Source organism: Coturnix japonica, chromosome 6 (genome assembly GCF_001577835.2).
Source record: "Coturnix japonica isolate 7356 chromosome 6, Coturnix japonica 2.1, whole genome shotgun sequence".
NCBI lineage: Eukaryota > Metazoa > Chordata > Aves > Galliformes > Phasianidae > Coturnix > Coturnix japonica.
This window is the reverse complement of record NC_029521.1, coordinates 11,455,425-11,475,928: the sequence shown is the minus strand read 5'-3', so window position 1 is coordinate 11,475,928 and position 20,504 is coordinate 11,455,425. Positions and strand designations below refer to the sequence as shown.

The following is a 20,504-nucleotide window of genomic DNA, read 5'->3' as shown; positions in this document are numbered from 1 at the left end:
TTCATCATAACCTGAGCTACTGTAGCTGAAGATGTCAAGAGATGCTGTGTTCAGCCACTTAAAGCAGCTAAATTGTACCACATTGCAGAAGTGTCTGATTGCATAACTAATGCAAGGATGATATTTGTTATTGCAGCAGAACTATTCACTTACAGCTCTTACAGCTTTCTCAACAGCAGCTGATATTAATTACTTTTAGAAAAGGGCTGATCTTGGAGAGCAAGTAAGACAGTTTGGCAGCTGGGTCATTGTTAGTTCAAAGCATTAATCACAGAATCACAGAATTATCAAGGTTGGAAAAGACCTAGAAGATCATCCAGTCCAACCATCACCAATAGCTCTCCAGCTAAATCATATCCCTCAACACGACATCCAAATGTTTCTTGAACACCCCCATGGTCGGCAACTCCACCACCTCCCTGGGCAGTGCATTCCAGTGCCTGACTGCCCTTTCTGAGAAGTAATATTTCATCCAAAGGCTCCATCCCAAGCCTATAGTGCTGCCTGGGGTTGTTGTGGCCAAAGTGCAGGACCTGGCATTTAGTCTTGTTGAAACTCATTCAATTGGCTTCAGCCCAGCTCTCCAGCCTGTCCAGATCCCTCTGTAGGGCCTTGGTACCCTAAGGCAGATCGACACTCCCCGCCAATTTGGTGTCATCTGCAAATAATACTCGGTTTGTGAATAAAGTATTATTGACTTGGTGATGCATGTTACATTGCTTTTCAGGGCACAGACAATCTCAAAGAGGAAAAAAAAAAAACCACAGAAATCTCTCCTTGTTTTAGAACACAAATACATAAATTTAATCTGAGAAAAATACAAAATGAAACCATGTACAAGTATGTACAAACCTTTTTTACAGGACAATATATTTATCACTGGATATTTATTACATATGACAAAGTCAGGTAGATCATTTCTGAGCACCAGCATTGTTCTCTCTCATCAATCCATAATGACAAAAGTAAAATGATGAAGTCATACTCCTTTTTCTTGATGAACTTTCTTGTAAATTGATAGCTGGTTCACAGAGTACTCCCCCTATGCCCTCCCCCAAACTATAACTAAATAGATGCAGCATTAAAATATATTGTATGCATAAGTTTGTGTATATATATTCTGAAAGAAGAAAAAAAAAATCAGACTTGAACTCTGTGGAAATGCAAAAGTTAAGGTTATATCAACTTTGTTTGACTGAGTTTAGGTTATTTGCATTGGTTAAGCATGTGTGTCCCAAGCAAAACCATAGCAGAAGAAACATTTTTGAACTGCTGCTTGAGACATTTTACTGTTCTTCCTTATTGTCCAGTTAACAAAATGCTCATATGCCCGATTTTTAATTTATTGTAAATCTATTTTTCCTATTATATGCACTCAACTGCCTATGTATTGTGTTGTTTACTGTTTTGTTTTGTGGTTTTTTGTTTTTTTTTTGTTTTGTTTTTTTTTAAAGATATAAAGCTCTCCTCTAAAATGCATTGATTGAAGCAGTAAGAAGCTTTCTTTTAACCTCAGTGAGGCTCTAATTAGATACAGCATTACTCTTTTTAGATTCTTAAGTTAAACATTGCTGTTAATTAGAGTCAAAGTGATAAAAATATGTATTTTCTTTCTCCCCCCAACCCCATCCCTTCTCATTTGACAGTTAACAGTAGTACATCATTAGATAAAGCAGAGACATTAGACCAGCAGTCCTATCTATTGATTTCAGTGGAACTTACTTGGTTATATAGGCTACTGAACATCACAGACTACAGTTTCCATGTGGCCATATGTTCTATAGTAGAGAAGATCTATCTGTAGGATAGCTGCACTAGTTATATAAATATAGCTTTGATAAATACTGGGGTAGAATTGTCTACACTATAGGCCCATCCATGTATGTTCCTGGACAGTGACCACAGCTGAACATCTCAGTTCTTTTCTTCATTTCAGGTGGGCTGTACCCATACCTACTAATATTGCTCAGTAGAACAATTCTACAGATTTTATGCCTTCTATCTGGATATTAAAAGACCTAGAAATGAAGCATGCATTAACAATTTTTAAAATTCTTGTTAAGCCTGGGATTGATAAATCACCTTTTTGAATTTATAAAAAATAAAAGTTATGTTCAAATGTTGGCAAGAATGATGGTTCACGTGGCAGTGTAGAACAGAAGAAGGAATATCGAGAACTCTCCTTTCACCTGACATGGGTTGGTTTTTTTTGTTTGTTTGTTTTTCATGTGTCTGCTATTATCACTGACAGATGTTTCCAGACCACTATAATTAAGAGGAAGGATTTGTTTTTTCTCTTTGTCCAGCTCTTCCCCTTTCACACAATTAGTTGCTTTGTTTAAGTACATTTTAAACTTGAAATGAAAGTTGGAACACACAAACGTTATTGATCCCGAAGAATTTCACAATGATAACAAAAAAATGAAATCCACCACATCTCAACTTTGTTATTTGCTCATTTCAAATACATTACTATTCAAGAGCCACTCTGAACATGCTTCATGTTGAGACCATGTGTTTGCTCTGCTTTCTGAGTTCACACGAGTAGGCTTTAAGAGGGAAGTTGTTTACAAGTTCATGAATTAAATGGTGACTGAACAGATAGTTAAAACAGACATGCAGAATTACCTAATTTTTCAGTTATTGCTCTTATCATGCATTAGTTTATGCATCCAGTTATTGCAGTACTGGCTAGACACTGTCCACAGATGCACACACATACAAAGCCCAACAAAAACAGTCCCTGTGAATGAGAACACGTTCTTATACTTTCCCTTCCTTCTCCTTCCCTATAAGGACTTCAAGAAATGACAATACCCCTTGCTCTTGCAAAAACAACAACAACAACAACAAAAAAAAACAAACACCTCACCAATAGAAACTACCTCTCCTTCCCATCCATCAATCTGTAAAAAAATCAATCTGTAATAAAGCTTTAGATGCTCTTGGTGCAGTGTCTCATTGTGTATTACATGCAAACCACATTTACTCTTTTCTGTGTCTGGCCAGTGACAGTTGCACCTTTTCCCATGCATGTTTTAGTGATTGTGTAGCTTTTTTTTTTTTAAGTTTTAATTTTTATTTTTTATTTATTTTTATTTTAAATAAAAAAGAAAAAAAAAGGGGGAGGGGGGGAAGGGGGGGTGGGAAGATATTTAGTGTGGTTAACTACAGCACTACAGCCACCTGTGTGCTCATGAATGCTCAGCACATGTTTTAAGAAATCTGTGGGGCTTGATAAAGCAGAACAGGGACTTCATCACCATTAATTCTATGGCCTTCACCTTGATTAAGCAATGCTTCTTTTCCCATCAAACATAAATAGGAAATAGCTATGAGCTAGGAATGCCCTGGATTTCACTGACACACTCTCACTCCTTGCTGCCATGCTCTTGTCTTTCAGGCCAGCAAGGCTTGCAGAGTCTTTTTGTATCATTGGCAGAACAATGACCTTGTCCATGTACATGTAGTACATGACCATACCCTGGACAAAGAAGCTTGTATTTTGAGCCACATTCACATTCTGCTGTTTGACCTGAGCTGCTGAGTTGAAAAAACAAGAGCTGTCAACACACGGGCGACATTTTTGGAAAGTTTTTGTAACATTTGAGGTAATGGTTGCATAATTTCTTCTATAGTTGAATTCTCTATATTTTTCTATAGGCAATTTTTTTTTTTATTTTAATTTTTTTTTTCCCAATAAATATATTGTGTACCCATCACCTTACAAGCAATAGTAAAACAGTCACATCAGGGCCTTAAACATCACATTTAGGCTCTGAACATCTTTTTTTCACATTCATGTTTGCTATGCTTGATGTTGGAGGATGTGCATGGTGCTTTGCCCAAAGCTTTGGGGGCTGAATTAAAACACCAGATACTAGACAGAGTCCTGTAGGTTTGCAGGCCATATGCAAGCAGGTAAGCATGTGCATGTGTGAGGAAGGGCCAGCAGTGTGCTGCCACTGCAATGCCAGCAAACAACATACAGCTTCTCTTTGCTCAAACCAGGCAAGACTGGTCGGTACAATCTCTCCACGTGGTAGCCCATAAATAACATAATTCCTTTTACTTTGCGTATGTCTTCACCTCACCCCTCCATAAAATATAATACCATGCTTCTCATGACAATTCTGGTTGGTATCAAAGGCTAAAACAAACCCCAAATGTGTGTACATACTTGGATATATATGTCAACACATATATTTAAGTACATATGCAGACACACGCTCACATGTGCACACACAAGCCAATACCTGATTTACGAAAAATTGTCTAGCCTGGATTGATCATGCATGCAATTAATGAGAAAGTTAAAATGCATTTTTTTCTCTTCTTGTTTGACAGAAGGTAAGAAATATTTAAGAGGCTCAAAAATTTATTTCTCTATCAGTCATGTTTCTTGTCACCTATCACTTAGGCCACTTTCCCAGCCACTTGCCTTGATCTAATACAATATTTCCAAGCACTGGTGCTGACTTTGTTGTGATGTTTAATGGCTCTAAGCAAAAGATTTCCACTGGGCTTCCTACTAATTCCTCCACCTAATTCCCAGAATCCAGTCCCGAGTCTGTGATCACCAAGAAGAGGAGAAAGTAAAGATCAATGATTACTCTTAGATTTTCTAAAATGGGAAGTGCAAAAAGAGTACTTGTGCCTGTGTTTCTCTGTTTCTTGCTCTTTGTTTATTGATCTATCTTCCTACCTTTACATATAGAGTGATCAGAGCTTGTCCTTTAGTTGTGTACAGATGGCAGCATGGCATTTTGACATATGACAGTTAAACTGGACAGACACACAAACCTTAGTGATCTAGGACAGTTGTGTTTGATTCATTAGTGCATTTTATAATTTGAGTACTCACTTCTGAAGGAAGGATATCCAGAAATGGCACCATCTGTGATAAAGTATACATACAATTAAACAACAGTCTTCTAAAAAAGATAATTTGTATACAGATGTGGAAGCCAAACATAAATTTTAGAAATTCTCCTGTATGGAGGACCAGCTTTTTTTAGTGTTTAATATGAATGCAGTTCATAAACGAAAAAGGAGCACTGACTTCAAAGTAAAGGCTTAACGTGACCCAACACAGAAATTGGATGCAAATTATAGCATGTTAACAGCTCAAGTGGCATAGATTGGAAGAACTCACAAGAATTGTCTTTTGTTTTGGGAATGTGAAATATGATAACCATGGTCTAAATAATTGGATGCTTAAATTGTTTTGTTTCTTTGCAGGAGAGTGAAATATCCTAAACAATCCAATTTAACATATACTGTATAACAATTTCTGTTATTTGTGTTCAGATAACTAGCTACAAAATGTAACGACAACATAATCACAGTTCAAGAAGTCACTCCAGAATAAAGCCTGTTAGGTGGTAGTGTGGCTATATTTGTACCGCAGCCAGTGGACAAACATTGAAGCTGAGATAGTCTAGCTTAAATGTTGGATTATATAGTGGACATAATTGTTTTCACAATAAATTAGTATCATCTGCTTTTTATTTGTTTGATTCACCGATACTTCTCTAATGATAAAAAATACCATGGTGTGTTTTATTGTGGTATTTCACAGTTCTGCAAAATTACAAAGCCTCAAGTTGACTTGAACAATGAAAATTTGCTTTTCCTGATGATTGGGTCCTAGGATTTTGTTTTAATCCTCAGTAGCACAGCCTTTTAAAAAAACTTTTTATTTTTTATTATTCACACAGTTGTGTCAGATGTTGCTAATCTGAGATATAGAGAGCATTACTGAATCATTTAGAACATCAAATGCTTGGGTGAATAGATACTGCAACACAGATATGAAACATCACATCTTCGATGGCTATAAAGCTTGTTGGCAACTCTGTGAAACTGCTGACACAAAAGGCACCTGTCAAAGGCCTTTTGCAAGTTAACATTATAGATACATTCATTACTTTTACTTCGATTTGGTTATTTCTGTACTTTTATATCTGGTATCCCAGCAAAGTAAAATGAAAGAACAAAATAAAGGAGGGGAAAACATGTTAAAATATGATGTTGCTTGGTACAAGAGTCAACTGATAACATTATGTTGAGAGGTTGTGAAACTAAAGCTAAGCCAGATGTTTTTAATTTGACCTGAACTTATCAAAGGAACCTCAGTGTGCATCCCACTGAGATGTGTGCTATCACGAAAGGTCTGGAGATAAAGATCATGGCTGATCAGGAGGCATTTAAGTCAGATAAGCAAGACAGATATGGGACCATCAGCACTTTTGAAGTAAGAAAACAACAAAATATGATAGCTGAGAAAGCATATGATTTATGAATTCATGCACTGCTTATGCACCCTGCCTTAAAACACTGTAATAGGTGACAAAAGAAAAGGAACTGCCTGGAATTACTAACAGCTGATGGCCGACAGGCAGCACAGAATTGCCAGGTTTGCCATTTATAACTAGTGCTGCCTGGGAGCACCTTGCCATGTCCCTGGCTCAGGGTGGTGTTTGCTATGCTTAGTGTCATAGAGGACGCAGGACTTCTGCAGGGATTGCTCAGTGTGGGGTGGCTGGACCTGACCATGGCCATGTTGGTGAGTCATTTATGGTAATAAAACAAAGGACATCTCAACAGAATGTTACACATACAAAAATATGACTTTCAACTTTTAAAATAAATAAATTCAGTTTATTAAGAGCTGGTGTCAATGCTGAACAAAATACACATCCTCCAGTAAAGAAACAAGTTGGTGAACTATTATTTTCTGCTTTTTTTTTTTTTTTTTTTTGATTTACTAAAATACAAGTTGGACCTTTATTTATTTTTAAATCTATCTTTTGTCTCCCTTAATTATATGTGTGTCCTTATTACTGTGACCATCATTCTCCTCTAAGCCAAAGACTGAGGTGTGGTGGTTTTTCTAATATTTCTTAGGAGTCTGGCCATGTTTGTAGATTTTTTAAGGGAAAATACTCAACAATGGAAAAAAAAAAGAAAAAAAATATTTTTTCTAATAAATAAAAATAATTTAAAATGCTAGAGGATATACATTACTATCTCTGATTATGTTCATTTATAAATGAAATAGTTTCCAAAATATGTGGAAGCAATATTAAAGGCAGACAAACAAAGTTCTGTCTACTTTATTTTTCCATTACACTTGCCCTTCGTAACTTCTCCATCAGTGGTTCAGCATGTAAGAGGAATAAATGTCACATCACCATTCATGAAGTTTGTCAGGCTTTAAAAAATAGTTCTGGCCTCGAAGGAGTCAACATTCATCTTCAACTTCTCTGATTGGTGGTATCAAGCTGCTTGTTGATTTGTACTGATTGATCTGATTGGCCATGTGGGTGCTCATGGGCTTGATTTGAATGTTTCTGGGATAGGCATTATCCGGCTCATCTGTAAACCATTTCTTTTCTGCTAAGAAGCAAAATGGGTAGAGACAGAATAAGGAGGGAAAATAAGAATTTTAATTAGTGAAGCACACAGAAGCACGAACAAAAAAAAAAAAAAGAAAAAAAAAAAAAAAAAAAAAAAAAAAAAAAGAGGGAGGTAGCAGTCATTAAAGTTTATAGAGAAAAGGCAATCAATAGAAAGTGACTTTGACTAACTAATTAATAGCAATACAGTGCACTAGATTAATACCTCTGAAAATACTCTTTATGGATGGAGCATGGCACATTTGCACATTTGACAGAAGTTAAACAAAACTGGCAGTTTGCTTGTTGTGAGAGGGTTCTTTTTGTTTTCATGCTCAAGTGAATGCTCTTTTTCATTTATTGGGAGGGGAAAAAAAACAAAAAAAAAAAAGTACAAATAAAAGGCTAAACTAAGAAGCCAGGGAGAGCAGGTGGGGTAAGGGTTGTGCAGAAAAGAGTATGTGAGTACTGTACAGAGAAATACCCCAAAAGCTGGGGAGCTTCTCTGACCCGTTTCAGCCTGGAGGTGTTCACTCTCATGCAGAGGAAGACCTGGAAGACGTCCCACAGGCCCTGGTGCCAGAGGACATGGCATGGGTGTGATGTGACTACTGAGCAACCTGGCTGTGAGTTTTTGCCCTGCACATGGGGATGCAACCTACCTGGTGATGCAGGTGGTAAGGGCTCAATCCTGAACAGATTTGTTGTGATACATGACAGCAAGGTACGGGAAGCAAGGATTTAATTAAATATTAGTGGGGCCACCGGTCCTTCAGTATGTTTGGCCAGAACATGTTTCCATCATCATGGGAAGAACTTTATGGTATGGCTCTGGGATAAGTTAGGAGGCAGGAGAGATTATGACACTGCAGCTACTCTCTCACTGCATAGGATTGCAGCCACTGTTCTGTATTGCTCTTAATGCAGGTATGGACAAAAGCTTCACAAAATTCACAAAACAAACGAAACAATGATTTCCTTAAGCTAGTGCTAACACTGCTGCCATTCCTTAATGGTAGGTATGTAGCTCTGCAAGATTTGAGTACTTAAAGACTCCTCATCCTCATGCAATTTATGATCATCAGGTGCTTCTTCTTTGATACATTGTAAGCAGGGTTTCCCTTCACCCACCTCTCTTTCTCCCTTTATCCAGTTTCCAGAGGCAGGTGTGCAGAGCAATGAGCTCAAATGATGCTGGGCATGGGATTCTGCAGCTGTGGTATTTTTATTGTTACGTGCCATATTCAATGTATGCCACAACAGAGTGGCTGTACTTACATTTATGCAATACTTCTCATCCCAGTGGGAAACTCAGAATGCTTTGGCAGCTTCACTGTTTCACTAAATAACACAAACTAGCACCTCAGCTTACCCCTGAAATGCTGCTATCTCTGGGCTTGGGCTTGAATCAGGAAAAGAGTGGGAGGGGTGCTCCTTTATTTAAAAATAAATAAATAAATAAATAAATAAATAATAAAAAACAAAATTCACCTTAGGGGGCTGATCTTAGAAACAGAAATTGGAAGAGCAAGAAGAGCAACAACTATCCAGGCACAGATATGTAAAAATAAGCAACTATAAGCAACTAGCTGCAAAATTAGGTCTCTAAAGAAGTGGATTAATTTCCAGAGTCACTTAACTCAGACACCTGAAGCATCAAGTTGCAACACTTCAAACCCAGCAACAAACCCCAAACTCAGGAAAGCTAATCCATTATTTTTACTGACATATTTGTTATCTGAGCTTATGCATTTAAAATAATTTTTAAAAACTATAGAAAGGAGTTGTATCATTAATTAATGGTGAATTACTGAAGTAGAATGACTGTAATGCTTTTCCTGTCATTATCAAAAATATAGTTTTCTTCTTTTGGAAATATCTTACTCATTCTGGATGAAGGTAAATATTTTTCTACCTGCATAAAGTTGCCTGAGTCTGAGCAATGTTTTCTTTCCCACGTCTCTCTCTCTCTTACCTATTATAATTAAGTTCCCTTTGATTTGAACAGATTGGACGATAGGAATTCATAATGTTACATCCTGCACACTGAAGCTAACTGATTAAGTGCTCTAAATTATTCTTCCTGACAGAATGATAAAGTTACAATCTGTTCAGAGATGATCTACAGCTTGCCAGACTCCTACTGCTTCTTTCTACATTCATTTATCTTTTTGTCAAGCAGTTAAATAAAAAAAAAAAAAAGAAAAAAGAAAAAAGAAAGAAAAGAAAGAAAAAAAGAAAAAAAGCAAAAAAGCCTCAATTCCATAGATCTTTTAAAGTCATCAGAACATCTGAATTATTAATCAGACTTTAAGGGAACAGCTCTTGATGGGAGCTGGTTTTAGAAAGGTTATAGCAAAAAATCTAGGAATGTGTACACATCAAAATAATTTCAGCTCCATTTAAAAAACCATTTAGTTCAAGTGTGACACATGAACCATTATGCATTTGTGAAAACCAATTTTATGTGATCTACGATTAAACTAACCTTTCAGAGAGGTGTAAAGTGTGATGGTTATCATGTTTTAAAAGCCTTGCAAGATCACATAAACAATTTCAAACTAACATTTTTCTAATGGTTTGTGTTTAAAATCATTTTGAGGCAAGTTAAGCACTGTGAACTTTTATTTCCAGTTTCTTTCTTAGTGTATGGTGCACAAACTTTCCTTACAAACAGAACTTGCTGCAAGTTCATGCAGTCTTATAGCAAGGAAGGAAAGAACTGCATTGGTGCTATGGATGAGCTGCAGTATGCTGCTGTGCAGCAAGTGAAAAGCACTTGCTTTTCCTGGAACTGCAACACAAGATAATTATATGTTAATCTTTACAATAAAACTCATGTCCAGGAAGCTGATCTTTAGAAACTGACACCATCTTCATGCCTTCACCTGGCAAGTAATAAATACAGAAGATAATTAGTAAATGCAGAAACCTGTAGATTATTTTCTTTGACTTCTTTTGCTTTTTAAATTTATTTTTGCCAGTGATGAAACCTTAATCCAGGCACTATTGTCTTCTGCATCAGTGCTTGGACCTGATGTTTCACTTTTCCTGTCCTTCTTCTACTGTTCAAATCATCCTTAATGATATAATGATGAAATTCCTGTGGAAGTCCATTACTCACTTTACTTACCTTTGAAACAGGAGGAGTGACTTTCCCCATATTTACTACTGACGTATTCTGCTCCCAGTTACTAAATATCCTTCTTGAATCACTTACACACTTCTAAGTCTTTTTTGTTATGCTCACAGTCTGCCAAAGTCTTAGTAGAGAACTTTACACATCTTAAAAATAAACTTTTTCCTTAAAAATCAAGACTTTTTTTTTCCTTTTTTTTCTGTTCTTTTTTTGTTGTTGTTTTTTTGTTTTGTTTTGTTTTGTTTTGTTTCTTTTCTTAATCAAGACTTCAAGTATTGATTTATCCACTACAATGTGGGTAGTTGGCTGTTGTGTCCTGCCTGTTCTTCTCCTTTCTGGGACATGCATAGTGACCTTTACCATACGTTACAGTGAGAACAAGCCTAGTTATCAATGACTTTAATTTGTTAGTTTGTTTTTGTTTTTTAATAGAGCTCAGTAAGAGAGCTAAAAGTCCACTATTTGATGGATTTCCTTTTGACACCATCACTTGAGAGATGCTGGAATGTCTAAGTGACTTCAAAAGTATCACAAAGCAGAAAACAATTACCTTCCTCTCAGACATACACTTGCATTTGCAGTGGGTTCTTGGTACCCATATGCATTCATGGAGGTCTTCAGGGCTTCATACTTGCATCACAAAAAAAATAACTAAGTGCTAATTGCTTGTGTAAGACTTCCTTGCAGCATAAGAATATTAATAATTAAAAATAAAGTGATCAAAATACGGATTATTTAATATGTCTATAACATTCTCTCAACCAGCTGGGGTTTTATTTGCCCTGGTTTTTAAAAATTCTGGCCTGAGTAACCACATTTGAATAAATGCCACTGTGAAACACCTTCTGAATAGGGCAGAGGCAAAGAAAGTACCAGCTAAAGTTGATGCAAATTTTACTGAGTCTGTATTCTCACCATAATTCCAGGTTACCTTACAGATATTTTAAAAGGGATTCATATTTTTTTTAGTTCATGACATCAGTTTCAAATGAGGCTGACAGGGATGTGTTTGGCTTGTCCCACAAATAAGCCCCTTGTTCAAAACCAAGCCAAAAATTCTCCCTTACAATTTCTTCCTGTATTAGAAAAATAAAATTTTCTTCACCTACTTTGAAGTTCTTGTTTAGCAGATGAATATTTTACATGAGGTAGGTAGGAAGTAATTTGTAGGAATAGAGAAAGAAGAAATTATTCTTGCTCCCTGTCAGGGGCTTTAGTTTGGTCCAAGGCAGCTAACATTTCAGGACAAAAATACTATTCTGAACTTGCTTTTGTTGAGTTTTCTGTTTTTAAGGTAGCAAAACAAATTCGAGTTTTCATGATGGAAAATGGCTGACTCCACCAGTGGGAACCCATGCCAAATAGCCTGTTGGTGTGCCAGAACCTCTACATTTAATGACCAGCCTTCCAATTTCATCAGTATATCCATGGCAGAACATCTTCATCTCTTCAATAAACAAATATCTGGTCTGTATAACTATATTTAATGTGAAAATTGCTCACAGAATAACTAAAAGTAAGAACTAATTCTGCAGACTTAAGGTCAGAAGACAGAAGAAAATTAAATTTCAGAACAATCTAGATAATTTAGATTTACACCCATATTAGGCATTCATCTTCTTTTGCTCACAAAGTAGACAAGTTATTTCTTTAATGTAGACTGTTAATATGTTTCCTACTTGAGCTGCACATTTACACAAATATTATTTTTTAATAAAATCATTATCATTTAGTAGATGACAACTGGCTTCATATTAACACCCTTCCTTCCTCTACTAAATGGAAAACAGATAAAACATTAATGGGAAAGCATTTTGGTGTCAAGGCCATTAACATTCTTCCAAAATGCATAACTGCTTTCCACTATCTTCAGTCAATATTGCCAACACAAAAAGATGCTAATGAACATACATGGAGGATGGGAGAAAAAAGAGGGGAGGAAAGGAACTGGAATGAGGAATGAGAAATTAATGTCTGCACCAGGATAGGCATCTTCATTGAGTGGGAACCTTGTTCTTTAGAAGAGGACACGTGCATTCAGAAAGGCAAGCTGATGAGAGGGTAAAAAATAAAACAGGGTTGAGCAACAGCAGCAGCAGCAGCAGCAGCCAGTTTTACTTCTGGTTTGGAGGGAAAAAAAAGGCAAAAACAAACAAACAAACAAACAAACAAACAAAAAAACAACCAACCAAACAAACAAACCAGTAACTGAAGAAAGTTTTTAACTACTTTTTTTTGTTTAATTCCACAAGTTTTCACAAGGACAAAGTTATAGGAGGAAACCCACAGCAGTTGCTAGGTCATGCAGAACCATTAATTGTCATACCTTGGCCCATTCTATTCATCCTTGTTGCACTTTAGAAAAAGAAGTAAGCTATGTAAGTTTTACAATGCTTTTAAATTGTCGTATTTCCTGTTGAGCACTTTAACTGGCACATCCTTGTAGAAATAAATATTCTCAGGGCAAAACATGGTAACTTTCTTTGCAAAAAGAAAAACATGAATTTGTCTTTATGATGAAGAGCAACTGTAATACATTCATTTGTAGGGGAGCAACCAAAATTTGCAACATATTTCACTGACAGGACTTACAGCTGCATTTGAATGCACACATACATATGTACTGTATTCCAATTGTTATGCTTAACACTGTGCAGTGGCTCTCTGCAGCCCAATTCTATGGTTACAGGTTTTGTCAGTAAAAGTGCTTGTCTTCATTGTCAATTCACACAGCAAGCAAATCTTAAAAATTATCATGCTTTGGGAAGGGGAAGGTAAAAAACAGCACTAACCATAAAAGCACCTTGTCTGGGTTGGCATATACAATGCTAATCACTCCCATATCCAAGCATTTTTTTTGTCTCTCCACAGACTTTATTGCTGGGTAGACAGTGAAGGTGGCATGGGTTCCCAGCCTTCCTACCCCTCACCCAGGTAACTTCTTCACACAACCCACAACTATTTATAGATTTCAGAAGGTTGGCATTTGAAATTAAAAAAAAAAAAAAGATAAACCTCAAGTATCATTTTTTTTTTGTGGCTCCCTAGGATAGGTTTCTTTCATCTACTTTATGTAACTCCCTGCAACAATCTCTGTTTGGCTGGGTGAGTCATTGGTGAGAATACACAAGTGCCTAGACATGATGCTCCAGTACAGTTTATGTTTCCACCCCAGCTCTCTTGTTCCGATCATTCATTAGCCATTTTGGCACAGCACTTTTTCTTCCCGAATGGGAAGGAAACTCACAGATCTTAAAGGCACTCAGTTGTCCTCCACGTATTCCTGCTTACCGTGTACTGGCACACACCTGCTGAAAAGAACTGGCTAAAACATGGCTCAGGATTTCTGGAGGATCTTTGCACATTAGGACTCTCATTGGAAGATTTATACCACCACTCTAACTTTGAAAAGTTAAACTACCATCTGGGGAAAGGAATAAAGTCCCCCAGGAACTGATACTTAAGCATAGAAAAATGCTTGCTCTTTTCTGAACATTATTTATTCTGTACATAAGGTGACTAATTCACCTTTTAAAGATGTAAAAGCCCCAGCAAGGCAATTTTTAATGACTTACATCCAATATTTATGATACATATGGCTTTTTATCCCAAATGTCAAAAGTGAAAAGAAAATATAGCTATTCATGTGGCAGTATAAATAGACAGAATAATAATTTAATATGTAATTAGACTCTTCCTAAACTTAAATTAAACCATTGGAGTTTTACAACTCTATGCCCAGACAACGTCAGTGTTACAGGGAAAAAAACACTATCTCCAAAATGCTGGTATTTTAGAGAAAGTCTTCGAAGAAGCAGAAAAGTCCCTGATATTGCTTTGGTATACAGCAGGTGCTTAACAATTATCTATACAAAGAGCATAAGCCCTATACAATTTAAGCTTAGTGAATGAAAAAGCAGTAGGCGTGTTATTGTTTTTGTGGGCTTTTTTTTTTTTTTTTTTTTTTTTTGGCAATAGGTTAATTTAATAAGCTTCAAATAAATGTAGCAATTCCTGTAAATACAGTTATAAAAAGCTACTGCAATATATGTCAAAACTTCTGCACTAAATGACTTTCTTTGTGTAAATTTAACATCAAAAACAAGTGTTCATGTTAAATATATTTTCTGATATGTAGGTAACTGCAGTGAGTTATTTATGTTTTCAGTGTGCCTATTGGTTTTGGACTTTTTTCTCCCCTAGTATCATAAATAACTTTTGGTCCGTCTGCTTTGTTGCTGTTGTGCTTAAGGGTTTTATGGTGGTGAAATAAAAATGACAATCACATGCACACTGTCATACATATGCAAAATATGTGTACAAAAAGGGAGGGCTCCATGGGAAAACAGGGAACATTACTGTTGGAAACATTAATTGGGGAGAATGGGTGGTGAATGAAATTTTCACACACAGTGGGAGCAGATACACATATCAAAGTCTATCTTCCTGCACATACTTCTGTTTTTCCCGGGAATCCCTCGTCTTGGTGCGGTTCGGTCGGTTTGCTGTTGATGGGATGGAGTGAACTGAGGAGCTCTTCTTGCTGGATGAATAGGAAGAATGGGAGGAATGAGAAAGACTGGCCCGGGACTGGCCAGCGTTGTGGTCGAATTGCATCAAACAGAAGATCAAGTCTGTCGGCACAAGCTCAAACTCATATGGTGGGTTTGTGATAACATAACTGCAAAGAAAGAGGGAAGAATGTTTAGATTTCAAACAAAACTTCCTTCTAGAGATGTTATCTCATGAACATTTATACAGCTTTCTGTTTCTTGAATGTGTACTTGATTATAGTTCACATAATAACCATGTTTTTTTTCAGTGCCATCTTATGTCAGATATCACTCTGAATGTTTGCTGTGTAGAACAGACATATTGACTGAGTAGGATGTTCTCCAAGGAAACCACATCCTGATTTTTCTGAGAACACAGCATATAGCTTATCCTCCTTTCCCTAGCTGCATTGAAATGCAGTGACTCTACTAAATAGATTCACATACTGATAGAAAAAACAATATACCTACCAGCAGTGTCACTTAAAGCTGGATTTTAAATGCAATAATATTTAAGTATATACTTACTCTATGTTTATTTAAATAACGTCAACTGTTTTTTGTATTACCACTATGCATAACACAAGTTAGCAAAGATTTATAAGTTATTTATTTCTTCATTTCAGCTTTGTGGTCATTTTCATGACCTCAAAAGGAATTAATAAAGAGAAATCCGAGGATCTTTTCTTGGTAAATATACATATACAGATCTGAAAAAAACCTTTGAAAATCTCAATGATCCCACCTGCAACCAAATCTCTTTCAAAGATAGGAAAGGCTTTTAGATCTTAAGGCTAAAATCTTTCATGTATATAAAAAGCACTGTATGTGAACAAGGCAATAGGAACTTTCTTTATAAGAAAGGAATTAGTAAGAATCCTGAAACACACAAGCTCTTTTCAAATTCAGTGCTGGCAAGATATCTGGCTTAACTGCTTCAAGGACTGCAGTCACTTATTAATTCAACTAATAATCCCAAATAAAGCAAGTACAGAGTAAATCTAAACTGAAAATCATTTTTTCTGCACAGTTTGTCCAAATCATTATGGATGAAACCACTTCAGTGGGATGCAGTGTTGCTTATTGCTTATTGCCATGTCCAGCCAATGCTTTTGAAAAGAATGAAATAGTAATGATTATATAATATAGCTATGATAGTTCTGAATTGGGTTTGTGTGTTTATTTCTAGCGGTGCACATTTCAAGTGAGCTGCTAAATAGCCTTTGGGTTGCAAAGATTGAAATGTATCCATTCTGTTTAAAGCACCAAGTTCAGCCTCAGTTTTACCAGAGTTAAAATGCAGCCTGTGAACAGAGAAACCTCTATTTAAGGGAGGAAATGATGATCATATAAAACCTAGAACTTTAATTCACCTGGTCTTGGCACGAAGTACTCAAAGATTTATCTCTTGCTACAAAATTATAAAAAAACAAACAAACAAACAAACAAAAAAACATCTTTTTTAGATTTCTTACAGGCATTAGGTCATCCTCATCCAGAAGTATGAAGAACTGAGAGAGATGTCCTAAGATCAAACTTACCGTTTGGTGCATTGGCTGGGAGTACTTAGATGAGCATCCCTTAATCGATAAATTCCAAAGCAAAGCATATTGTAAGTTTTCAGTGCTTTACAGAATAAATCTCCGTAACAGCCTCCATCCTAGGAAAGAAAAAAAAAGAAAAAGAAAAGAAAAAGAAAAAGAAAAAAAGAAAAAAAAAAAAAGAAAAGAAAAAGAAAGAAAGAAAAAAAAAGAAAGAAAAAAAAGAAACACCATTTTTTTTTTCTCTTTTCTCATTTAAAATCATGACAGAGAAGTGGATTTTCAGTAGAAGTTTGTACCAAAATGACAATGTATAGACAGCCTGTTTTAGTCACAAATAAGAATCTTTTATCAAAGTAAATGAATAAACTAAATGTTTTACTTCAAATAAGAAATTACTTTAAGCAATCATTATTTTGGAGAGCCAAGATCCATGCAAAGTTACTCAACTAGCAAAATTTAATGATCTGCTTTAAGATGGAAATGCAAATTTTGGTATAAAAGAATGCATAATTCTACAAATTACATTAATTGTAGTTTGAAAATTGTTAGAATTTGCAACCCTTTTAGGCAGCAGCCATTTTATCATCTTGACAAATAAATTCACTGAGAAACACAATCAAAACAAGGAATCTGAAGAGTTAAATAATTACATATATCCCACTTTAAAATAGAAACAATATGTATGTCTATTTCATTAAAAAAATATAAAATTATTGCCTTCAGTAGGGAAGCATTAATTTTTATTTTATTATTTGTATATCTAAAATATTGATTCTTAAATAATGACGAGTGTTTAATACATTCAGTGTCCATTGACACAATGCAGTTGAGGATCTGGCAAAACAGTATTTGAAGGACTGGTATTTTTCATTTTATTTGTGAAAATGTTATCCTGAGTTTTGTTGAGCTATTAGTCTCAACTATGAATGGACTTTTACAGGTATTGACAGGCTTTTTACTTCTATCTGTATGCTCTCAATGGCTTTAATTCTTAATCTGGTGTTTCTCAACAAGAGTACAAGATTTGACCCAGAAAACATTTTTAAATACCATGTTATCCAGCCATGCCATTTTTTTGAAGTGTTCTACTTTTAAATTTTAATTTTCCCCTTAAGACATTTGAGTAAAAGTGTCAGAAAATGAGGATTTCACAAGTATTTAAATTCATTTAGAAACAAACAAACAAACAGAAAAACATCATAGTTTTGTTTGCCAGACATAAGTGTAGTATAAGAACTTAAAGCTCTATGCAGAGACTCAGTGATCGCTGGACTTGATGAACTTTAACATCTTTTCCAACCTGAGCAATTCTATGATTCTAAGACTAAAAAAAAAACTATCAAAACCCAGTAAGGCTATAGATATTTTTCATATACAGAGTGGATTATTAGTAGGATTGTTATTTTCTCCAAGTCAGCTCATTCACATTTTTACATGAGTAAGAAGAGCCATAGGACTTTTCATTCTGCTTGAAATACTCAGGGAAGTAGACTAGCAAGTCATATAACATCTTAAAAAGCATAAGAGCATACCTGGCACCCTATGTATAAAGTGTCAAGCCATCTAAAAGCTTTATTATTTGAAACTAAATAATAGAAAACATGCACTACAATAGATATTTAATTCACTCTTACAGAAAATAGATAGACTTCATATCACCTTTGGTCCTACATATGTCTCATGATCTTACCCCTAGGTCTGCAAATGGCCCATCATACAAAGCCAACTGAGCAACTCGACACCTGTCCCTGTTTGCAAGTGTCTGGGGCGTGCTGTAACCTCCTCTCAAAGCATTTTCCTCAGCAATCAGTGCTTCCAGCTCTGGTGTGGCTCCTCCTGTTACCAATGTCCGTATCAGTGTGAGGATATTGTCATTGAAGTATGTCTGCAGAGATAAAAGAAAGCTCTTTAAGCAAACACCATTAAAGTCACAACTGAAGACATCCAAATTACAACTTTTCTGGGTTTCTGCTGTTTAAAGTTCTTGGCTGTCTCTTCAAATAATTTTATATAGAAAGTGAAAAGACAGCAGCCTCCAATTACTCTATTTTCTTCTATCCCATTAGGCTTCTATACTAGATCCTTCTTTTTAAACACCAATTCTGGTTGATTTTTATTAAAGTACAAAAATTTGAATGATTTATGTTTCCTATAATTGGCGTTAGTAGTGATGCAATGACTGCTTTCCTTCTCAATGCCTTCATGTCTAATAATGGGCTTTAGGACATGTAATTGTAAAATTCAGACCACATTTAAAGCTTACACAGGCTAGATTGCCTTTTTACTCTTGTCACCAATTCGTTGGGGAGCTGCCTTTGTGCTGCAAATGTCATTACTTATTACTGCGGCTGGACTCTAGCAGTCTAACCGAGGTATTGTACTAAACATCTTATTACGAGACTTGACAGTGTTCAGACATAAGCATGTATCAATTAAACATCTTGAGTTCATTCCAGATAAATGTATGATGAGTTTGGGATCCTGGTGGTCCTTTTAAAAAACTCTAGGGTATAGGGTAAGTGTGGTTTATTAGGGAAGATTTACTCCACACTGACATTTTGCCAGCATCTCTAGCATTGCTGGTCTGTCAGGCAAACAATGAGCATTTTAAATATTAATTTAATGCCACATGAATGACTTTCAAGTTCACTTAAAAGTATACTAGTATAGTTCAGAGATACACAGTTAAGTATCTGCAGTGCAATATAGTGGGCAAAAAATAATGATCACCAGAAAAACAAGACTCCATCATTTACAATGACACCAATGTCAGGGTTTTCAGGAGTGTTGCAAGTGTACCATATGAAAAGAAAATGAGTTAGCTGTAGTATACATGGGATTCACATTACTAGATTTATGACTTTTGTTGATTTTAGGACTTGGACCAAATGTAATTCAATGACATAAAAATGAATACTGCATTCTCAAACACTGCATGTTATGCAAAGATTTCAATAATACTTTTCATTGAAATTCACTGCTTTTTCTATATGATGTAATTGTTTGTAATACACAGTAAACTGAGGTACAGGTTGAAATGTTTTATTCTGAGATCAAAACACAGAACTGGCTTCCAATCCCTGTTGCTTTGATATTCTTTCTTTGCATAATGAAACCTTGGTTTTATTGTTTACTTGAGCTGACAGATAAAACAGGAGAAAATGAATGCTATGTGGCAAGATTTTTCACTGTTACATTGAAATTTCATAACTCCAAGCATCTCTGCTTATTTACATAGGCATATATGCCATTCACCTGTTGATAAAATTAAAATGAGAGGAAAATACTATTATTGTCATGCAAGCCCTAAAGCAAATATTTGCATGACATCAGCTCCCATATATTTTAAATTAACCTGAGTATGGCAGTACATGTTTTTAAATACAAAACATACTGTGATGGTAGTGTGATACTGGCAGAAGGAATTACTGTAAAACAACAGCTAATCTCAAACCATCTCATACACATGTGGCTGAAATGTGTAATAATTCAAGGATAACACAAAAGTTTCTTAACATAAAGTAAAACTGTTTTGACTCCATGCGAGAATTAAAGTTTGGAATGATTATAAGATGTTTAATAGGAACTGCAGTGGTGACAGGTAAGACAATCAGGCACTATTGTTTATTCTTCAGTTAATTACTTCTTTATTTCATGGAGATGAGGGTTGGAGTTGCCTTCTTTTGGCAACTCTTCCCACTTGCTATACTTTTCCAGAAATAAAAAAAATCTCAGAATTAAAAGATCTGCATTAAGTTTGGTCTCTTTTCTTGGCCTTTGCCAATGTATATTATTTGCCAGGCAGAATTAAAATAATTAGCATAATTCCTTATCTCCTGTAGTTCATCAGCAATATTCCTTGACCAAT

At 35.6% G+C, this 20,504-nt stretch overlaps 1 protein-coding gene across 50 annotated transcripts in view; it reads right to left on the bottom strand.

Annotated features, from left to right (window-relative positions):
- Nucleotides 1–1,421: 1,421 nt before the first annotated feature.
- KCNMA1 (potassium calcium-activated channel subfamily M alpha 1) overlaps nt 1,422–20,504 on the bottom strand; it is a 412,923-nt gene continuing 393,840 nt past the window's right edge. For 14 of the 50 annotated variants that reach the window (XM_015866684.2, XM_015866674.2, XM_015866673.2 and 11 more), the window contains 5 exons: nt 18,327–18,521; nt 16,634–16,752; nt 14,996–15,220; nt 12,866–12,894; nt 1,422–7,401 (listed from right to left, as the gene is read on the bottom strand). In XM_015866684.2, the coding sequence (XP_015722170.1) occupies nt 7,247–7,401; nt 12,866–12,894; nt 14,996–15,220; nt 16,634–16,752; nt 18,327–18,521 (723 nt within the window). In that variant the 3' untranslated portion in view covers nt 1,422–7,246. Of the gene's footprint in view, nt 7,402–12,754; nt 15,221–16,633; nt 16,753–18,326; nt 18,522–20,504 lie in introns of those variants that run through there. The other 36 variants (XM_015866675.2, XM_032445590.1, XM_015866692.2 and 33 more) reach the window with 7 other exon arrangements.